The sequence below is a fragment of the Dermacentor variabilis genome, chromosome 7, assembly GCF_050947875.1.
Source record: "Dermacentor variabilis isolate Ectoservices chromosome 7, ASM5094787v1, whole genome shotgun sequence".
Classification (NCBI taxonomy): Eukaryota; Metazoa; Arthropoda; class Arachnida; order Ixodida; family Ixodidae; genus Dermacentor; species Dermacentor variabilis.
The window spans coordinates 123,082,161-123,103,787 of record NC_134574.1 but is presented as its reverse complement, the minus strand read 5'-3'; the positions used below and the strand labels follow the sequence as shown (position 1 = coordinate 123,103,787).

Sequence of the window (21,627 nt, the reverse complement as noted above, 5' to 3'; positions counted from 1 at the left end):
GTTAGAGCAGAATGTACGTAAACTGCACTGGGAATAATCTTCGAAAGGCAGAAATCAGCAATATTTATGAGGCAGTCGCCCGAACAGTTTTGGTGTAAAGGGTATAATATAGTAATTGGAAGGGCAGTTAGCCAACCTCCAGTGGTGGCGTAGCGGAAGCATCTCCGATTTCCCTATTGCGGTACGGCGTTCCATTTGCAATCGCGCGTTTCTCTCTGTTTCTTTTATGACGTTTCATTGATGTTTCTCAGAATTTTTTGACGCGGTAAGAACGGTATTCGACGAAAGGTTAGAGGAGAATGTACGTGAAGTGCACAGGCAATGGCCTTCGAAAGGCCGAAATCCGCAAAACTAATGAGGCAGTCGCTCGAACAGTTTTCGTACAAAGGTTAATATAAGAATTGGAAATGCAGTTAGCCAACATAGCCTTGATGAGGTCTGGGGTGAGCGTACGCACGCGCACGAACAAAATACTTCTTGAAGGTATGTATTTCTTGAATATTTGCCTTAGTTGAGTTTGTAATACGTGTTCATTTTTACAGCGAAGCTGTCACGTGCTTGTTTCCATCGTCTTGTGATGGGAGTAGGGAAAAACGATGGCGGCGTCTGTCGAGATAAAACAGTTTAGGCGTAAAGCGAAAACGCATCAGCATAATGTCCCCCAGCTGCGTTTGAGGCCAGACGTGCCAAAGCCGGGAATGTATGACGGATCAAGGTTTGATATGTTGGGATCTGCGCAAAGATGTCAGCGCGGTCGCCGTGCCTTAAGCCTTACAGACGAATGGGCGAGAGCCTTGCCATAGAATGTGCCGACGCGTGTGCTGTACAGACTGAGGATGCAATCGTTCTCACCAGCGTATACGTTCATCCTGTAATGTCAAAGAGGGACCTGCGAGGCTGTATGACCGATACATTTGGGCGGATCTTCCCGGCGGGCCCTAATTCCATCGTCACTGTGCGTGACCTGAACGTCGATGTGTCTCATCCCTACGCAGTGTGGTTGTTGGCGTTTCTCTTGGAAAGGTTAGGCCTTGAGCGTTACACCAAAACCACGACGCTCCACGACGCGCCATCGGTCGTGCATAGACCTAACGTTCGCTAAGATAAATCTCCAGTGTCGGCGCAGGGCCGTCTGGCAAAGCGACCACAAAGCCATAATTACTATGGTCAAGAGATAAAAGTAAATACAAATAATCATACCAACGTGTATATATATGTCATATTGCTTTGTTTTATTGTCTGTAGCATTAAATACCGCTCTGCTGTTCATCCACCTTCACAGAGTGGAATTGCTCGGAATTTTTCATTACTTTATTCTTTATATTGATTTTCTATATACTATGTCGCGCTTGTAGGCATCGGCACACATCTGGTCTGTGAAACCACTGTAATGTTTCTGGGCCCTTAGGTACTTTCAAGTGGTATGGGACCACTTTTAGCCTGAGGGACCACCAACTACTATTCGAAATAAAGAAATGCTTGATTGACTGATTGATTTAAAGGGGTATATAGGAGTGCTTTGCGCCAGCGTGATTAGGAAACTTAAAACTTGCTCGTTATGTTTTTTTTTCAAAGAGTAGAAATAATATATTCTTGAAGTCTCATGTCTTTATGATCGTTGTATGTATGGGGAACCTTTAGCGTCTCCGACAAGCAAGGCATACGATAATTTCTCCGATTATCCTTTGGCAGCTTGAGCTTCACCTTTCTCCAAATTATATGCGAGAAACCTGTTGCTCATACTCATTGCTTGTTCACAACAAGAATGTCACCACTAGCAAGTGCAGACGAGGAAGCACGCGTGTGAGCATACGTCATGAAATTCTTCACGGAGCTTCAGGCGCAATGAACTCTAGAATCATTTTCGTAGCCAGCATCAAAAACAGCTGCTTTGAGAGGCTGTCTGAACGTAAATGAGCCTCTCCCTCTTTAGGCACTGCGCCACGTGTCATCGCTTGCGATCATTTGCGCCTGACTTTTCCCCATTGTGAACGTGCAAGAGCAGGTTTCTCTTCCGAGTCAACTGACAGGCGACGCGCACCAACTTGGCCTCCAGCAAGAAGCGGACTTATGAGTTGCGTGCTGAACGAGTGTCTGCTGACTTGGCACATGCGGCAGTAGCGAGGCAGCTGGACTAAGATGGTATTATTTTATATATTACCGGTATGCGATTCAGCCTTCTTGACTGTTTTGTGGTACCAAGCCATATTCTTTTCTGGTCCTACAAACAATCACTGCGCAATTCTACCAAATGATTTAAAAAGATGTGCGGGTAAGTCCGAGGACTTATATGTCTCGTATTAAAGTGCAGAAATCTTCCCTTCAGATGCATATGCGTAAAAGACAATATGGGCAATCAAGAAGCAGCATATTACAAAAAACAATGAAATGGCTGATCTCAGAGAACGGTGAAACAAGATTTTCAATACTAAATGGGGCTCTATTTCGTTTTCTTCAGGAATCACTGAATTCCTGCATGGAATGAGGAGTATGCGCAAGGGATCTCTAATATTGATATGGATAGTGACCGCTATTTTCAATAATAATATGAGCCTGTCATATATCCTAGGCAATTTCTTCGAGGCTGGGCTGGCACTATGCAAGAAAACGGAAATAAATTTTATGTCAGAGATTTCATTTCTATATGTAATATATAAAATGCACCATGATCAACAAAAAGTGTTTTGTGTTGAAAACAAACTTTTGTGTTGAAAGACCAGAGATATGCCACCATATAGAGGTGAAAGAACAACTAACCCCCTTTCTTGTTTTGTACTTCAAGCGATTTTAGTTCGTAGTTGTCTAGAAGCATACTGAATTATTAAACATGCAGTTCTGCTTTGATGTCCGCACAAAATGAGAATCCTAGCCTGCAAAAGATCCAGGGTGATGTAAACGACAGTGTTGGAAAGAGAAATACAGGGTTGTGAACAACAGATGGGGCGCTGTAGAGGAAGAATCTATACAATAAATAAATGGAGTTACACAATGTGGTCGCGCCTCAAGTATATTGTATGGGTATACTAAGTTTGTCACATGTAAATTGGTGTTCCGAGCCGTTTGCGATAGGCAAACTAGCTTGTACAATGCAGAGGCACTTGTTCGGACTGGCGGCAGATGTCAGTGTGTAGGAAAGCGAATGGACTCAGTGGAAGTGCGAAGAGCAAGTAAACCTTGTACGAGTCACGAAAGGGTCGTATCTGTGGCTTGTATCTGGTCCACTGGTAGTGAACAGTTTGGCTCGAGTAGTTGAATATATTAAACAACGACATGAATTACCTAGTAACATTTATACTAAAGCCTAGTAGAGAGCGAACGTTTAGTATACTTGTGCGTTAGGAAGGCATCGACTATGGCTAGGTGATCAGGTGATAAAAGGCCTACGAAGGACGTGCTTGGCATGAAAGCCCCGAAATTCAAGTTGCTAGAAGGGCAAGTAGTTTTTTTGTAATGGGAATGTTGAATCTGGCTGTTCGCTCTTTTACACAAGTGAGTGATTACTCACATCGCAGACTTACAGTGATTACGTAATTCATAATGACGATTGCAAGTGAGGAAGGGCTGTGGTAGTGTTAAAGGCAGGAATCATAAAGAGAAGCACCACGGTATATCTGCAAGTTTAAAGTAGAGCAGTTGCGAGCAGAAGTACAACGCCACCGTGCATATGTGGGAATCCATTGTACTGTCTGTTCCAAAACTGTTAGGTTACCTAACTGTTGCGAGGCTGTCCATCGGAACTGCGCACAGCGAGCCAGTGACGGTTAAAACATGGCGACAGTAACGCAACTGAAAGGTCCTGGATCTTTGGGCGCGCTTTCGCACCACGGCTTTCTCGGCGTCGATACGCTGGTGGTGTCTGTGTGCATGTGTATATCTCCCAGTGGTTTCTGCTTTCAGCGCGCGTCGAGGCTTAGCTTCGTGTGCGCCTCCTAATCTTTGTCTCCTCGACAACGAGAAGGTTGTCGACAAGAGAGAGGGGGGGGCTAAACTTGTATTCTGTTGGAAGTCGGTAGTATACATATTGTTTTTGCCTAACAAACCAAGATTATTTCTTATTTGTTCAACCAGAAGGCCCCACCATGCTCTTCGCAAGCTTTCAGGGGGCGGAAGCCATTTGCTCTAGGAATGGGCTGGTAAAAAGATATCCTGTAGTGTGTGCTCAATATGGGAGCAAGCCGTCAGCTGATGCTAACTGTTGAGATACCCCTGAAAGTGATAACCACGACGCCTTCTAGGAAGGTCTTATAAACGGTGTATAATATAAATCGTAAGAGAAGAGTATTGTTTTCGATCTCCGATTAAGCGCGGCGTCTGTTCTGTTAAAGATGTAGGATCGGAAAGGTGATCAGGTTGTCTGTTCTAGTATATTTCGTAGACAATGAGCCAGTCTTCCTGGCATGACTTGCAGACAGTCCTCACCCTATAATTGTCCCCTGGCCAATGTTAGGAGGTCCCTGATTGACGTCCCCTCGGAGAATACTCTTGTGGAGAATATGGACGAGGAGGCCAGAATACATGTGAAAGACACAGACTGAGACGTAGAACCACCCTGTATTTGTCCTTCACGTGCCTGCTAAGGTCCTCACCCATATGCTCTATCATAGTAAGAGATGATGCGCTGCCAACAAGCCTGCATTTCAAGAATAGTTCAACTAGGGTCCGCTCGTGAGCTGTATTGCTCCCTCTATTCCCATATTAACAATGCAGCCATTCGACGGGGACTCTGATACTAGAATGTTTGGGGAGATATATTTGTAGTTCTTGGAGAATGTGATATGACAATGCATTGGCTCGGAACGCTCTGTATGCATCATTGCTATCGAATCACATTGTGATATTGATGGATGGGTGAGTAAGCAGCGTGATCACTTCTGCTACGGTGACGATCTATGCTTGTCCTAAGTCTGGAATATCAGGAAAGGCGCTGAGGTGGTTGGTATGAAGCGAGGCTTCCGACTGTCGTACTGGCTCACGTAAGTGGCCCCGGCCGCAAGCGTGGCGAGTGTCCGCTCACTCCTCCTCCTTGGCGAGGGCGTTTAGTTAACGAAATAAAAGATGCCCCGCCAACGAACTTCCTGTCTACAGCCTCTAGCGTAAACTGTAGGTTGGACGCGAACGCTGTAACACAAGCATTCATAGCGCAGTAGGCAGGAAGCTTCTTGAACAGAGGGCTACAAAGCGATGTAATTAAACTTCTGCTACTAGTTGGAGCATCGCCTCCTCGCTGCTTAGGCTCCACTGGGTTGCTTGTCAAGCTCGAGACCACATGCCCACGCTACCTCTGCTTTTCGGGGTACCCGTTTTCAAGCGTATCCATATCAAAGCATGCCGGTACAGCTGGGTGAGCAAAGAGACCATACGGTTCCTGATAGGTGTATTTTATACCAAATAACACTCTTGAAATTTCACCCAGTTTGCGGTAGCTAACTTCTTTCTTTTGACCAATAACTCAAGTGGTTTGGTAACTTGGCAATTGGCGATGTGCTATGAATAGTATTGTGCGACCTGGTAGACAACTTGGGTCACTGAGCGTCCTTTATTGCGTATCTGCGCCAAAGCCGAGATGCACTAATGCAAATATGATCTTGGTATGTGCCCATTCATATCCCAGAATGGCTGTACCAAGGTAACGAAAGAGATGTGTGGCCTAAACTTTATGTTTCGAAAACAGACTTCCCCATCGCTTGATGGAGAGTCACGCGAAAAAGCTGCTGTCAACGGTGCTGTAGCATAAAGCTATAGAGCGCAACTCTCTGGCGGCCGTTCTTATGGAGAGCGTCTGTGCCCTCGGCGTAGCCGAACGAACTAGCACAGCGAAGGATGAAAGCGCGAACGCGGAGCGCCGCGAGTGATCAAAGACGGCAATAGCGAAGAAAGCGCAAGGAGGAAAGCGGTGGAGGTTGGCTGGTGAAATCATGAGAAGAAAAGCGTATTGCCGCGCAGTGCAAGCTCTTCGGCGAAGACGGCAGCGTGAAAGCGCCAGACTAGCTTACGTCGTCTGTTCACTGATGGCGCCACCGATACCATAGATGTAAACAAAGCGCTGCATCAACGAAGCTCTGTCGGGGTGGCTTCTGTGAATCGCGCCCACGCATTACCCGTGCGCTGCCTCTCGCGTTGACACTGTGCTGTGTTTGCAACCTGCCGCATGAGACAGATTTGCTGCGCCAGCTGATATCTCCCGAAATGAAAGCACCTATAGAGCTGCTTTCAAATTTCGCAGCAAGGATTGTCGTATTCGTCAATGAATGTGTTACATTGTTTTTGCTGTAATCTCCGGACGTGAAAGTTGGACTACCGCAGGAACAATGTAATGAATAAATATCAAATAACAGAAAAAATAAGCGTTAAGCGAGATATTTTCAGACTCCTTTTGTGCATCCGTTGATATACGTGGTCCAAGGGCCACACAGTGGAATAACAACTATTCGCTTATTTAATAAATAATTTCGATTGCTTCTGCGTAATATTTTTTTTCTTTAAAAGTACGTTATATACGCTTCTATTGAGATGGAAGCGCTTAATTGAACAATCGCGTGCTCCTGCATAGAAACCTTTTATACCTTTCCAACGGAAAATAGGTTGTCGTACATTAAAAAACCATGAGAAGACTACATCGATAGGTAGAGCCACATCAATGTATGCGTCGATTGACCAACCCATGAGTTTCATTAAGTGATCTAAAACTTCCATATCCGTATTCATATCCAACGACCGCTCACGTATTCACCCACCACATTCCGGAAATTGGCGTTGAAAAGTTCTACTGAGGAGAGACGCGTATTCATGGGTAGGTAGCAAGGGTCACACGTCGACATGTAACACGTTATATAGAGCTGTCATGGGGGCGTCGCGGCTATGACGTTGCGCGACTAAGGAGGACGGCACGGGATCGAATCCTAGCCGCATGGGTTGGACTTCGGTGGGAGTGAAATGCAAAAGCGCCAATGTGCTTTGCATTGGCTACACGATAAGGAAACTCTAAACGGTGAAAATAATAAGGAGCCCTTATCTGCGGCATGCTTCACAACCAAATTGCGGTTTTGACTCGTAAAACCGCAAAATTTATGTTTGGCACAGTCTATGCACATCAACATACATTGAAGTGGGTGAAACTACCAACAAATGGTAATCCCATTAAAGCTATGTCAAATGGCTGGACGTGAACACAGTTTCTTAATTATAGCCGCTGAATGCTCTGCCTATTAAGCCACGAAAAACTTGATGCGTGAAATATGTTAAGAACGCTAATATCAATAAGAGCTAGAGTATTGTTCTACCCCAAAAAATACTTGTATGCGCCATGAAAGCTCATGCTTGATCCTTCGCTAGACAACACTATAGTTTTGGACAATAGTTTGCACCACAGAAGCCGAACAAAGCGGGAAACTTGTTTCCGTGGTGATACTTCATTGTTGAACTTCAAGTTGCGGCCAGAGGGACCAAGAATAGAGGTTAATAAATGTGACGTTGATTCAGAGGAAAAGTGTGGTAGAAATATAGTACTTTTTTGCAAAAGTAGATGGTAGTCACAAGTAGGGTTTCACTCGCCTTGGATGATCAGGCGGTTACCATAAGCACAACACAACAGTTGCCTTCCAGGTTGAACGCAACATGAACAATAGGATGACGCGGCAGGGGTCTAGGAAATTTTTGATCGTTTTGCCTAAAGGTAATAAACGACCGGAAAGTTTCGTGAGTCGGGAAATAAGCATCATTTAGAAGTGGCTATAACACGTTTTACTGAAGATATTTTATTTATTTATTAGTGAAGAAGCATCTCTGCTGCTACCGCTAAGGGACGAACTGCTGCTACCCCAAAAGTGATAAACCTAATTTGCAGACGCACACGAACCGTTTCAGTTCTTTGATCGTACTATAGGCCTCTCTTACGGTCTATTCCCAGTCAATGCTGGAAACGCTTACAGAGCTAGCCAGGATAGATAAGCGCATCTAATGAAAACAAGAAAAAGTCAGCACGCTAAATCGTGCCAACTCCTGATCTGAAAACAAATAGTTCCCTCCGCGGACTTGCATAACCTAAGGGAGGGAAAAAAAGTGAAATGCTATATGTTTATTCGCACATATATAGAGAGTGCTATATTATATTTACTCGCAGAAAACCCATAATCCGCACGCCTTTATTTAAACGAAAACCAATCTTACTTTTTATGCAGAGATGGCGGAATTTATTCAGCGTTTTCGCTCTTTACTGCCTAACGTGCAAGCTACAATTTGCTCAGGCAAGTGATGCTCAACTACTATTCGTAACGATAGATTTCTTGTTAACATGTTTTACACAACACAAGATGGTGGCTTCCGTCAGTCTGCAACCCCCCGGGAAAAATTCGTGCCATGCTTAAGGGATATCGTGTGCTTAGGATGAGCTTGTGGCTGTATAATTTAGATCAAATTTATTTGTCAATTCCGGTGTATCATTAAAGCTAAATAAATCTGCCACCATGTTTTTTTCTTTTTCTCTTGTTGCGTTTTTGTTCTCCTCCCGCTCTTTGTCTTCTTTACAACCCCTTTCCGCTCCAGTGCAGTGCAGGGTAGCAAACTGGAAACTCGCCTCTGGTTAAGGTCCCTGCCTTTCGTCTCCCTCTCTTTCTCTCTGCCACCGTTTCTTGCACCGGCACCCAATGAGAAGTGCATAATAGACAAGTCCTAAAGCTGACAGCTACGTTGTTGATGTTGTAGGGTTAAAGTAAACTTAAAAATCGGTTAATGAAAAGAAAAGTGACTTGAGGTCCATATAATGGTAAGCAATATACGACTTGTTTTATGTCATGCAAGTAGCACACCGTATCGACTAAAGAGGTGCATACGTTACAGAAAAGAATAGCTGATTACAAATACAATCGCTTCATTAAAAAATGTTATGAATTACAACGGCCTATTGCTGGCCCACGAAAGTTACTCAGTAATTACTGAAAGTCTTATATTATTTCCACATTTACTCCCAACCTTAATAACAAAGCATAAATACAGTAAACCTAACGAGCTCACCTGGCAATTTCAGTGCCCCTCCTGTAGCTTTCATACGTCGCTTAGCTACGCCAACTATCGCAATAAAAAAATACAAGATCTGCGGTATTCGTCTCTTCTTCCTGTCATGAGGGCGTCAACAGTGACCTTGAAGACTAGCTGCAGGAGCAAAAATATAGGGCAGACGGGAAGGAAAACTAGGTCACTCGATGTGCGAGCGGGGGGGGGGGGGTAAGGACAGGAGTTTGCGTGGTCTTGTAACAAACACGAATCTTGTGCACATGACCGTGTTTACTCACCATCTGGTGATGTTGGTGGTCTTGCAGCAGGCGGTGTGAGCTTGGTATACATAGCCGGCAATTGTTCCGCCTGAGCCTACAATGAGTGACACTGTGTCACCATTTGTCGAAGAGCCCCGTATCTCGCATGAAGGCAATCAGCAGGCGTTACACCCTCTTCCTGATTGCCGTAGGCCCCTCTGGAGAAACGACGTCTTCAAGACTCCTATGTGAAAGACCATTCTTTCGCAGGCTTTCGACCATCGCTTTCCTTTCTGCGTCGAACAGCGGGCGTATCCAAATAAAATGTTTGATATTGGCGCTATCACCACAGAAGCACACAACAGGGAAGCGCATCTTCCAGCCTTGAAGAACCAAGCCGTGGGGCGTACGCGGAGTCAGCTCGGATGCGGTAATATAGCATTGCTTCTGCCCTAGTATATATATGGGTCACACAGGCTCGGCATGGGTTCTGGCGGATCACCCTAAAGTGAATGCCGATTGCATTCTTACGCTTGAGAAAAATCTTATGCGCTCTTACTTTTCGGACGCATGTCAGTGCCCGGCATGCAAGAGCGTCAGCCTTTTCATTTCCTTCAATTCGTTCGTGGGAGACGATGCAGTGAAATTTTACGTTAAATTCCTTGCACGCTGGAACGTTTATCAGTGCCAGAGACTGCCTAGTAAACTTGTATCAAGGTAGAGGCCTCATTTTAATCGTTGTATTCCCGATTTTGAGTTCGTCAGCACCTCGACGTCACGTGCGGAACGATTGAGTAGGTTTCGGGGTAAAGGCAGCACGTTTTGCAGTTGGAGACGAAACTACGTGATCAAGGCGCCCAGACCATGACACATCAAGGGAGGGTAAAGAGGATGCGGCTGAACAGCTGTCTGCCTGTGCACACACCGACCCGTCTGTGTACACTTGTAGGTGGCTTTGAAACGCTGTGCTCAGGTGGTCTAGCACAAGAAACATTGATTGAGTAGTTGGAATGGCACATTTCGCCGGTAGGTGGGTACATTGAGGCTGTACATATTGTCCGAGAAAGACCTTGGCGAGTCGAAGCGACCCCGTTTAGGCCACTCTAATCCTAAAGATCGAAAGGTGTTCAGCGCCGCATGGAAATAAGAGCGAGTTCTCGATGCCGGGGAACCGCCGCGCCTGCGAGTACTAAGCATCAGCAAGGCCTGAGATGCCAAAAGGGGGAGTGGAATAGAGTCCGCTTCCTTATTAAGCTTCTCGTTTGAACCCTCCTGGGGAACTGACATCGCCAAGCGAAGTCCACGTCTTTGCACCGCCTCCAAGCGCTCGAGTTGACTCGGTGATGGCGATATCATCGGCAGCTGATAAAGAATGCGGCCTGTTATCAGTACAGCGTGCAGTTTAAGCATATACATAGGGTTGTTTCCCCAACGTACACCTGCAATGCTACGAAGTGCGTTGACTGTTTGCATTGACACAAACACAACACTTTCAACTGCACATCTCCATAGTAGCTTGCTGCCGATGGTGATGCCCAGGAATCGTACACTAATTGCATGGCGAATTGAATGGCCTATAATATTCAGTGACAGGTGAGTTGACTTGAGCCACAGTCCCGGGAAAAGCATGAAGGTAGATTTTTGCGCTGATAAAAATAGGCCAAGCGTCGACCAGTGACAATCGATGACGGAGATTGCACCCTGGGAAATCCGGGCTAAATGTTTGTGTTTGTACCGAGACATACAAATGCTGATGTCATCTCCGTAGATGGACATTTGAGCAGCCGTTCAACCTATCTACAGTGCGTCGGGAAGGGTGGCCATGCCAACGTTAAAAACCGAGGAAGATAGGACAGTTCCTTGTGGGACGCCGACAGAAATGTGCCGCTTTTCGTTCTTATTTGCTAGTTTAACTTGAACATGACGCTATCTAAGAAATTTATGGACGAATCGAAGAGAATTTCCAGAGACACGCAGGTCTTGGAGTCCGTTGACGATGCCAGTATGAAGCATACAGTCATATGCTTTGGCAACGTCCATAAAGATGGCGAGTATCGAAAGACCGTCGACGCGAAGGTGCTCGATGTGGCTTAGTAAGTCTTAGACACTGTCCTGGGCACTTAACCATGGGCAAAATGCGGTCGTAGTCGATGGCAGTTTAATTAGTTGCTCAAAATACCAAGTTCACCTTGTACACATTAGTCGTTCCATCAACTTCAACAAAGCATGATGTTAGCAAAACTGGTCGGTATACGGCAAGGTTCACAGGATCCTTTCCAGACTTCAGCACTGGCACCACCCATGCTGTTTTCCACGCTTCGGAGATCTCTCCTGCGCTTCAGACGTGATTAAAGGCATCCAGAAGGGCTCGCCTTCACTCGTAGCGTAGATTGGTTAACATTTCATTGCTAATAAAATAGGGACCCACGATACTAGCATCTCATCTCACCATTATAGGACTCGCCATCTGCGTCCATCATGACGAAAAGCGCTCCACTGTTGCTGGTACTAAAAAAAAAAGCCTCCAGCTGGGTTAACGAAAAGCCTGAAAAATCATCCGTATGTGGCTTTTAGAAACTTGCCACATTTTTTTTTTGGCTACACAACGCGATAATGATCACTACACCTAGACCTTCAGAATAGAACTACTGCACGCATACATGAAGAAATACGGTGGTGCAGAAACTTACCGTCTGCTTACGAACACCGATCTACCTGCGCCACTCATCTCCCATGGCGAAGAACAATTACAGAAATAGTCACTTCAATTCCTGGAGCAGGGAGCAAATGTGATATGCCCGTAGTTGCGATAAAACAATTAACTTTATAACATCTTTACACTAAGTGCGTAGATCGCATTCCCGTGTATACCGACGGATCATGCAGGAAACAAAGCTCTACATCTGCATTTTTATACTTGCATACCAAGAGAAAAGAGCTTATAAGCTTTGCCAATTTGCAACGTCCACAACTGCAGAACTTTACGCAAGACTTTCTGCCTTACGTGACATATGTCAGCCATGAGAACCACTTCGTAGTGTAATTCTATGCGACTCGCAAACCTCATTGCGGTGCTCAAAGCAAATCTCCTTAAGAAAAGCAAACAACACATTGACATATGAAATACAGAAGACATACGGCATAGCGGAAGGTTCACGGCACGACATAACTTTCAAGTGGATTTGAAGTCGCTGTGAAATCATAGCACATGTAACAGCTCATCATATGGCACGCGCAGCATATCAAGAGAATGAATTATCAATGCTTCCTCTAGCGGCGAGTGATGCGCGATGTCTATTGAACATCGGCAGATTGTATAAGGAAACATGGTTCATAAATAATGCGCCGGCAATCGTATAATCTGGATCCTGGGATAGAATTCTATATTGCATATCATAGCTTTAGAGGCTTCGACTAGGCACTGCCTTCACTAAAAGCTTCCTGTACAGATTTAGAAAAACTGACAGTGCTACATCCTCATGTGCACATGCTGAAGAAGATATAGAACACCTTATTACACACTAAAAATCCCGATGCTCCCCGCAAAAATCTCTAAAAATACTCCATGGTTTAGTTAGATGGCCACATTTCTTAGGAAAAATTCACGCCCATGGCCAAAAGAAAAACTTCAAACGATCGGTGCATGCGCGCCTTAGTACAATTTTTGGAGTAACCAAAAGGATCACGAAAATACTGTCATCCAATAGTTTTAGCTCGCATTGTTATTATTAACAGGCACACTTAATCAAAAGTCCATTTAGTCTTGGTATTCATGCAGCAATTGTATTTGTTCAATTTAGACTGTGACATTCAAGTGGCCAACATCTTATGTATGAACATCTTGGTTTTGTGAATACTTATGCTGGGTGAACTCCTATGTTGCGAGAACATTTATTGATATTGCAGTACTGACACTTTGTACGTGGTTGTTCGTTCATGTGTCTATTTGTCCAGTTTGGTGATTGTTGACAATTTTCCAGCGATTAATATCATGTAAGAGAAGACCAGTAGGCGGCGCCAGACTTAGGCTCCAACCTCTACTTAAATACACTTAATAAAGAAAGCTTGATAAGGGAGGCGGCCTTCCCTCATATAGATACCGGCATCGGTTAAGCAAAGAAAAAATACTGAGCTCCTGCGTTTGCCTGCCTGAACAAGCGCACTTATGCGGCTTCTGGATGGCGCAGTCACGGTTGTGTCGTGATCAAGCTGCGTTACCTGCTACAACGTGCTTCGTAAATAAAGTAACTAATGGCAAGTAGCTAGTTACTGAAGAAAAACTTGATTAGCGTGAGCTTTAAAGAGTAAGAAAATGAATTGTTAAATTACAATATCATAAAAATGTAATTCATTATATGTAATTATTTACCTGCATTACACTTCTACCACGTCTAATTGACTGCTGTTAACAAACACACCAAGGATAACATAGGGAAAGTTACTTTGCTTACTAATTGAGCTAAGGAAACTTAATTTTTCTATAATTCATCATTTCTTTAATTCAATTAGTAAGCACAAGTAAGTTCCCCTTTGTTGTGCTTGGTGTTTATGTTTGTTGGCTTGTTGTGATGCAGTCCTCTAGTGGATTTCTAGTCAGGATTCATTGCCTTCAAACCATGATCTACGGAAGCTTGGTGGCTTGTTGGGCTGTTTCAGCACGACGGCGCCCACTGGGGCTGCCATTGTGGTTGTTGGCTTCGCCTGAGTCTTCCTGGTGGTCTCAGGTAAAATTAAGCGCTCCAGGGGCAGGTTATGTAGCCTGCGGCATGTTCAACGATGTATGACGAGGCTGGTATTGCCTGCGGGGTGTGGGATTGAAGGGCGCGTCGCGTACACGAACGCAAAAGCACCTCCACCAGATCTCACGTCGTAGTGACGGTTAAGAGCACTGTTGCAGAACCGTGAATGATGAAACAAACTTTCTATTGGGCGCACTTGTGTATTTAGAACCAAGTGAAATTGAAAGCACAACGATATCGGTGAACACAGTCGACGATCGTCGAAAGTATGATCAGCGGTTCAAGCGTGTCGGCTAGTTGGCTTCGATGAAAGCCAATGTCTCCCTGAGTGAGAAGTGGAGTGATCAGTGAATGTGAACAATATAATTTATTGAGGTAAATGCATTATATGCTTCACTAAGCGCAAAATCTGACGAGTGTCCGGCGTGAAAATGATATGGCAAGATGGCTCACGTGGCGAAGTGACGATTTCACGTTCCTTGCGCTGGATCTGTTCGCACTGTGAAATCCTACGGTGAACAGCCACGGCTTGAGACGGACGTCATGGCCTAATCCCAAAATTGTACTAAAGTGAAATAAAGTAGAATAGAGGGTAGATTCAAGTTGATTCAGGTCGGCACAAAATATGGCAAGGGGGATTAAGGGGGAATAAAGTGGATTAGGGCGAATCACGGTGGACCATCAATAGAGGTGATAAGCAAGGCACACCCTAATGCTTTCGCATTCAAAACGCTTCAGATTACTTAAGAGATTGTCAATTTTTGTAAGGCCGATAGCGTTCCCACAGACAGCGTCGCTGTCTTCGACCAGAGACACTGTGTCTCAAAGAAGGCGCTTCCAAAGGCTAGCTACTACGAAGAAAAATAATGAAGAAAGTGAGCCCTTACCACTGGTGCCATTTATAACACCGGTACCAGCTGTGCCAATGCCACAGGGAGCACCATTCCCTGATCTGCCTTCTGTGTCAGGGAAATTACAGCCAGCTCTGTAACCAGAATCAGCACACGACAAAGGCTAGACACACATGCGATAGAGGAAAGACGGGGCTGCGTCTCTGAAAAGGCTTTTGTGGTTGAAAAACACGCCAATGTTTAGGTTTGTGTACTTTACACACGGTATCTATAAACGCTTTTTACTTCAAGCATTATATTTGCATTACCACTACTCCTTTCTATGGAAGAAATATTTTGCGTGGCATACTCTTGTATGATATAATATACTAGTACTCTCATTGATGGAACGGTGATGCCCTGAGAATGTTGAACAACTTTGTTTATTCCAGTGTAGTGGATCGCAGTCCCACACAAGTGACATATGCCAGCTGTACAGTTCGTTTTGCAAAGGAAGTCAAAGACCATTCTGCCTTGTTATGTATGAAGATGATGACGACATAGAGCATATCAAAGAAAGATGCAGTGAGTATATTCACGCTTGACGTTTCTTACGTGCCTCATATGCTTAGATTTCTAACGTAGGATGTATTGCGCGCATGTAGTCAATTCTTAAATGGCAATGTTTCGGCGGTCAGGCTTGTGCGACAAGTTGCACAGCGCAGCTTGTGGCAATTGTTGCTTGATCATCTTATGATCGACTTGTCAAATATTGCAGACGTTCAGCGTACGTTCACAGACAGACAGACAGACAGACAGACAGACAGACGTAAATCGGTAAATCAGCGCAAGATGATACACCAGACGCCGCAGATAGACTCAGGCTCGTTTATCTGGTAAGCGAACTACTTTTATCAAAATTGACATGCGCTGGTAAGACCGATTGTAGCGGTCAAGTATCCCCGGCCTTCCTTCGTGCACGCTCACGTCTTTTTTTTTTTGCTTCACCTGCACGATGCTTGCAACGAACAAAATGTGTGGTTAGTTTTACCACACCCGTCGTCTTGCTGTATCTTTTTTTTTACCACCGTAGTGATTGAGCTGCTATGGTGTGGCGCTGCTGAACGTGAGGTCTCAGGTTTGGTCTCGGTCGTGTTGGTCGCATTCCTATGGACGCACAATGAAAAAAGCGTTCTTTTCCTTCTATTTTTATGTACCTTTAGGAATATCTGGCGGTCCAAACAAATGCCTGGCGGTCCAAACAAATTCGCGCGCTGAAATTATGGTGCGTCTCGTATCAGATGCTGTTTTTTCACACCTGAAACCCCGGAGTATATCTCAGTTATCCGACGTGCTTTCTCCAGCGACCCTAATACAGGAATGCGAAGTTCTTTCTTAGTGGGACCATCATTCCATGGCAGTTAACGTGGTAATAGAGGAGTTTTTACCCGCAGAAATATGACGGACACATTCTATGTTTTACCTCACTTTTATATTTCAGTTAAGAGGCACAGAAACAAATGTGATGATGAGCTGTTTTAGGGGAGAACAATCGCGGGCAAGTGCCTTGAACTTCGGCTTCAGTTCCACTAGTGCATGATGCTTAGGCGCAGCTTTTTACTGTACATTTGCCATAGAGCTCCTCATAAAATCATTCGGTCGAAGTGCTGTGTTGATTTATTGCATCTGATGACCTGCGTCAGCCTTCAATTTATCGTAAGGAAGCTTCCAACTACTGGTAGCCTGAAACAGAATACACTCTAAGAGCAGTTTACAGCCTTTGGCGGGCGCCTTCTGCTACACAACAATAATCGCTATCTGCCTCGATGCGTTTCCTTTCTTTAACGCTGCGAGCCCGGAACTTTCCAGTAACGAACGGCACGCGCGTTATCAGAAGGGGCACTCCAAAGGGTGTAAACTGTTCTATGCTGATAACGCGCGTGCCGTTCGTTACTGGAAAGTACCGGGCTCGCCGCGTTAAAGAAAGGAAACGCATCAAGGCGGATGACGATTATCGTTGTGCGGCAGAAGGGGCACGCGAAAGGGTGTAAACTGCTCTTAGAGAGTATATATATAGTACATCACTAGACGTACTGATATGCATTCAAATGAAAATAAACATATCTAAATGCAAGACTAGCCACCAGCTATTTCAATTCTTTCTCGAAAATTTAGTAAACTGCTGAATATTTAAGAAGAAACACACTGGCTCAAATCAAAGTAAACTATCATGAGAATTGTGTTTATTATGGCGATCTGAAATGGAACATATACATCTCAAAGATGAAATGAATCCATTATTCTTTACATCATTTGTATTTATTCTCGTCCGTTAGGGTCCGCAAACCTGACCTGCACTGCGGCAAACGGTGATTGGTTGCAGAGTGATTGCCCTAAACCACATTATCAGTATATGATAGTATGTGACGCTGATAATTCGGCAAACAAAGTCTGCAAGTGCTATTGTGGTAAGCTTTTTTTGTTTTGCTGCTGTTTATTTTTCCGCATGCTCTACTAAAGAAATTACTGTACCCGTATCACGTCCAGTGAAAGAGGAATGTCATATACATGGTCACAGTCGAGAATCCGTAATGAAAATTGCTCTAATTATTCGAGTAATCTTTTGTTCGAGACCCGGAGAAGAACACATGCGCCTTCTACTCCCCCTCCAACCAATCGATGGGGAAGTGAAAGTTAGCCCATGCGAGCTCCAACGTTGAAGAAGTTTGGATCCACCAAGCCACCAATGGTCTGGGGCTGGCCTTCTCATTCTCATTCTCGACCTCGCACTCGCAGCCGATCACGTTACTAGAGACACATTACTTGGTAGCGCTTGGCAACAACAATGAAGTCTGTGAAAGCAGGCCTGGAGTGTCCGTATCATCATCATCATCATCAGCCTGGTTACGCCCACTGCAGGGCAAAGGCCTCTCCCATACTTCTCCAACAGTGTCCATATACAAGAGTGTCCGTATAGTTTCCATCTAAATAATACCATGACTATATCGGCAATGTGGCACCAGGAATGTGTCAAGCATTCTGGGCGCATCAGAGTTTCTTCTAGTTAAACGCGTTGCCTGATTCGATAAGTAAAGGACATATTTAGCAATGATCTTTTCAAAGAAGCAGTCTAGTCGCCTATGTAAAATAATTTTTCCTACTCGTGCTTGTTATGACCATAACGTAGATTGGCAAGAGAGCGCAGAATGTTTATACGCAATGTGACAAGCTTTGGGTATTCTAATTAGTCATTCAGTGCGAAACCAAAGCACAATACGTCAATGAAGACCAGTAAAATGCACACTTTGATAAAAACTTCAATCCTATGAGCTGAGAAAATTTAGGAGACAGAAAATGTCAGAAAATGACACAGGCGAAAATTTTGGATTATAAGTTGAGGCGAAACATATAGATTCACTTTTTAAGGGATCAAATTGCATCTCCAACTCACTGAAAACAAGGAAACACGTGTTGCTTTGATTAGGTCATTTGTCGCGCTCGGCAAAAGGTAAATATTAAGGCTAACGTCATAAGCATTGCCCTCAAGGGGTAGCCAAAAAAAAATTCGGCACTTGCAAGCCTAATTATTCCGTGAATGAAAATATTCGCAGTGTCGTTTTTCTAAGAGTGATCTAGCTTTTATGACAATAAACAGCATTTTCAATGACCCTTTGATACTTTTTTACAGTGCGCTACACCACAGTACGTTGATTGCACGGCTGGTCATCAATCTCCAGACAGTTACTTGCGGGGTGCCTTGAAAACCTGCTAATTAGGGTCATTTCATATATTTGAAAATATTAAATATCTTGTACACATCTGCTCCTGTCCTGTCGTTTATTTCAACGAAATAATATTGCCTATGAATAAATGTTTCTGACAACTAGCCAATGCATTGCGCTTGCTGATTCCAACATCGGCATCAATATTTCACAATTTCATCACACCACCTTAATTTCTGACGTATTCGGTTGCGCTTCTCTTCCCTTGGCACCCATATTCTAAATCTAATGGTCCACTTACTATCTCGCCTGAACATTACGTGGCATGTTCACTGCATAGGTTGGTGCAGCGGTCGGCGAAGGCCGATCATTTATCAACCTTAAGAAAGACAGGACAACCCTTATAGAAGCTCTCCCCTATGCCATTCCTTAGATCATCGACGAGTGTTTCTAAAAGCTAGCAATGAGCAATGTTCTCCCTGACGTATTCCGCTTCGAGTGAACAATAGCTACCGACGAACGAAATGGAACAAATAAATGTTCAAACCAGATGCGCTCCAAATTGAAGCTATTCGGAATCGTTTTGATTCTATTTATGCAATGAGCCCTTGAGGATCTGTCATCGGGTTTTCAGACTGACCTGTCTTCGCCGTCAGTCACGCAACCTCACGAGAACAGCGAAATCTCGCCATCAGATATGACGCGTGCAGACTGATTGTGCACTGTTGAACTTAATAGAATAAATGTTATTCATTTTCCTGCCACAACTTTTTTCCCATTAGACCTCCGCCATTGGTCAAATGTTTTCCGGCCGTGCCGGTTTCTCCTTATAGTCACGGGACATCCCAAACCGCGAAAGCTCATCGCGTCGAATGGAGTTTTCAGAATTGAAGATGCACTAATATGCCGAACGACACTGAACATTTTTGGGAATAGATGGACCCGAGTGAACGTCTGCTTGCACCGAATAAACGTCAGAAAAAAAAAACGTGAACCAATTCATGCTACAGCATCATTTTTCAGCGGACGAAAGAAACGGAGTAGGCACATGTCTTTTAAAGGTAACAGAAGTGTGGGCGATCAGAGAGAGAATGAAAAACGCGATGGTACCGATAAAACCTGGTTAAAACAAAGTCAACACGAGGGACAAAAAAAAGGGGACGACAGACTAGGAAGAAGTCAGAATGAAAACAACAGTCAATTGAAGCCAAGACGAAGGTAACGTTATTAAAAATCGGAAAACTTGTAAAAATGGCATGAGGGGAGAGTAATTAAATATAGTATAAATGAGGAAGCTCAATCTCAACTCTTGAGCGATTATTCATGGAAAAACGAAAAAACACCATGAAAGTTCCTAGTTCTTGGCTTCCTACAAATGCAATTTTTTCTTGTAAAAAACGCAAAAGAGACGGCGTACCCACACATACAGAAATTCATGTAAGTTATCTGGTGTTAAAAACACTGTTTAGGTTTGTCGTCTGCTGCCATGGGGACATGCCAATAGGCGCTGCGTCAGTCGACGGTGGAGAACTCCGAGCTTTGGGGGGTGTCAAGAGCATCGCCAATTCTCTGTGGAGTCCAAACATCTTTACCAGTTACATTGTTAAGACGACGGTAACCGACACAGAATCGAATTGATCCTTCTCTATCCTTAAATATAACAACTGAGGCAGTCCGAGGGCTATGCGAAGGGTGGACGATACCGCACTTGACAAATTAGCTACTTAGCCATGGACAACATGGAGCTGTGTCGCGGAAATAAAATATGGTCTATGTCGCAGGGGATCACTGGTACCTGTGTCGGTGCGATGGGAAATGTTTGAAGTGCGGCCCAAGGTAACATGCAGGCAGCAGAAAAATAACGCAAATTGTAGAGAAAGCGCAGAAGCTGTACGCGTTGGGAAAGGTCAGTGTCTCGGCAGTGGAGCTATGTCGAACATCGGCCGATGTCGGATCTTGCGCGGGGTTACATGTTTTTCCGGCGACCTCATGAGTGGGGGTGGAACCAGTTCACCTATAATTGATAGCAGCAGGTTGGGCACACTGGACGCGGCCAATGTGATCCCCAAGAAGGAAGGGGAGGAGCCATGACAACTGGTTGGATCGAGCAGCATGCATGACGTGGACATGAACTTCTGAAAAAGCAAACAGCAGCGATAGAAATAGCTGAACAGATTAGAAGGAGAAGCACAGGCAAAGCACGATGACTCATAATTATACATGTGTTGCTCGCTCTGGAAGTATTCTGTGGCATTCAGGTTTATGTTATTGACTCTACTTCAAGCGTAAGGCCCCAAGCAACTTCACCATTACACAATCTGCAATCACGACGCCGTGCCAAACTCAGAGACTGGCGTTACTTCTAGAAGGGTCTTTCTAGTTGCATTTATTATTTATACACAGCTAGCTCTGTGAGCGTTTCCAGCATTGACTGGGAATAGACCGTAAGAGAGGTCTATAGTACGATGAAGGAACTGAAACGGTGCGTGCGTGTCTCCAAATTAGGTTTATCGCTTTTGGGGTAGCAGCAGTTCGTCCCTTTGCGGGAGCGGCAGAGATGCTTCTTCACTAATAAATAAATAAAATATCTTTAGTAAAACACGTTATAGCCACTTCTAAACATTACTTATTTCCCGACTGCCGAAACTTTACGGTCATTTCCTTTAGGAAAAACAATCAAAAATGTCTTACACCCCGGCCGCGTCATCCTATTGTTCATGTTGCTTTACACCAGGAAGGCAAATGTTGTGTTGGGCTTATGGTAATTGCCTGATCATCCTGAGCCAATGAAACCCTACTTGTGACTGCCATGTAGCTTTGGAAAAAACTACTGTATTTCTGCCAGATTTCTCCCGTGAATCAATGTGACAATTATTAACCTCAATTCTTGGTCACTCTGGCTGCAACTTGAAGCTCAACAATGAAGTATCACCAAGGAAAGAAGTTTCATGCTTTGTTTGGCTTCTGTGGTGCCAACTATTGCCCAAAAATGTAGTGTTGTCTAGCACAAGATCAAGCAAGAGCTTCCATGGCGCATACATATATTTTGGGGGGGTAGAACCATACTCTAGCTCTTACTGATATTAGC

General features: G+C 44.4%; 1 protein-coding gene across 3 annotated transcripts; it reads left to right on the top strand.

Annotated features, from left to right (window-relative positions):
* The first annotated feature begins 1,848 nt into the window (after nucleotides 1–1,848).
* LOC142587104 (uncharacterized) lies at nucleotides 1,849–18,684 on the top strand. Of its 3 annotated transcripts, none has more exons than XM_075697993.1 (5): nucleotides 1,851–2,142; nucleotides 8,178–8,243; nucleotides 15,270–15,402; nucleotides 17,154–17,285; nucleotides 18,506–18,678. In XM_075697993.1, the coding sequence occupies exons 1-5, from the start codon at nucleotides 2,140–2,142 to the stop codon at nucleotides 18,526–18,528; spliced, it is 357 nt and encodes a 118-aa protein (XP_075554108.1). In that variant the 5' UTR covers nucleotides 1,851–2,139; the 3' UTR covers nucleotides 18,529–18,678. The 3 variants fall into 3 exon arrangements, with proteins under 3 accessions (XP_075554109.1, XP_075554108.1, XP_075554107.1); XM_075697992.1 differs by lacking the exon at nucleotides 1,851–2,142 and adding an exon at nucleotides 2,534–2,624 and having other exon boundaries at nucleotides 18,506–18,684; XM_075697994.1 differs by lacking the exon at nucleotides 8,178–8,243 and having other exon boundaries at nucleotides 1,849–2,163; nucleotides 18,506–18,683.
* The last annotated feature ends 2,943 nt before the right edge of the window (nucleotides 18,685–21,627 follow it).

Coding starts and splice junctions, on each gene's coding strand:
- LOC142587104 (XM_075697992.1), top strand. CDS start 2,598: ATGCAAGAAAACGGAAATAAATTTTAT. Junction 15,403..17,153: donor GCATATCAAAGAAAGATGCA/GTGAGTATATTC, acceptor CTCGTCCGTTAG/GGTCCGCAAACCTGACCTGC. Junction 17,286..18,505: donor AGTCTGCAAGTGCTATTGTG/GTAAGCTTTTTT, acceptor ACTTTTTTACAG/TGCGCTACACCACAGTACGT.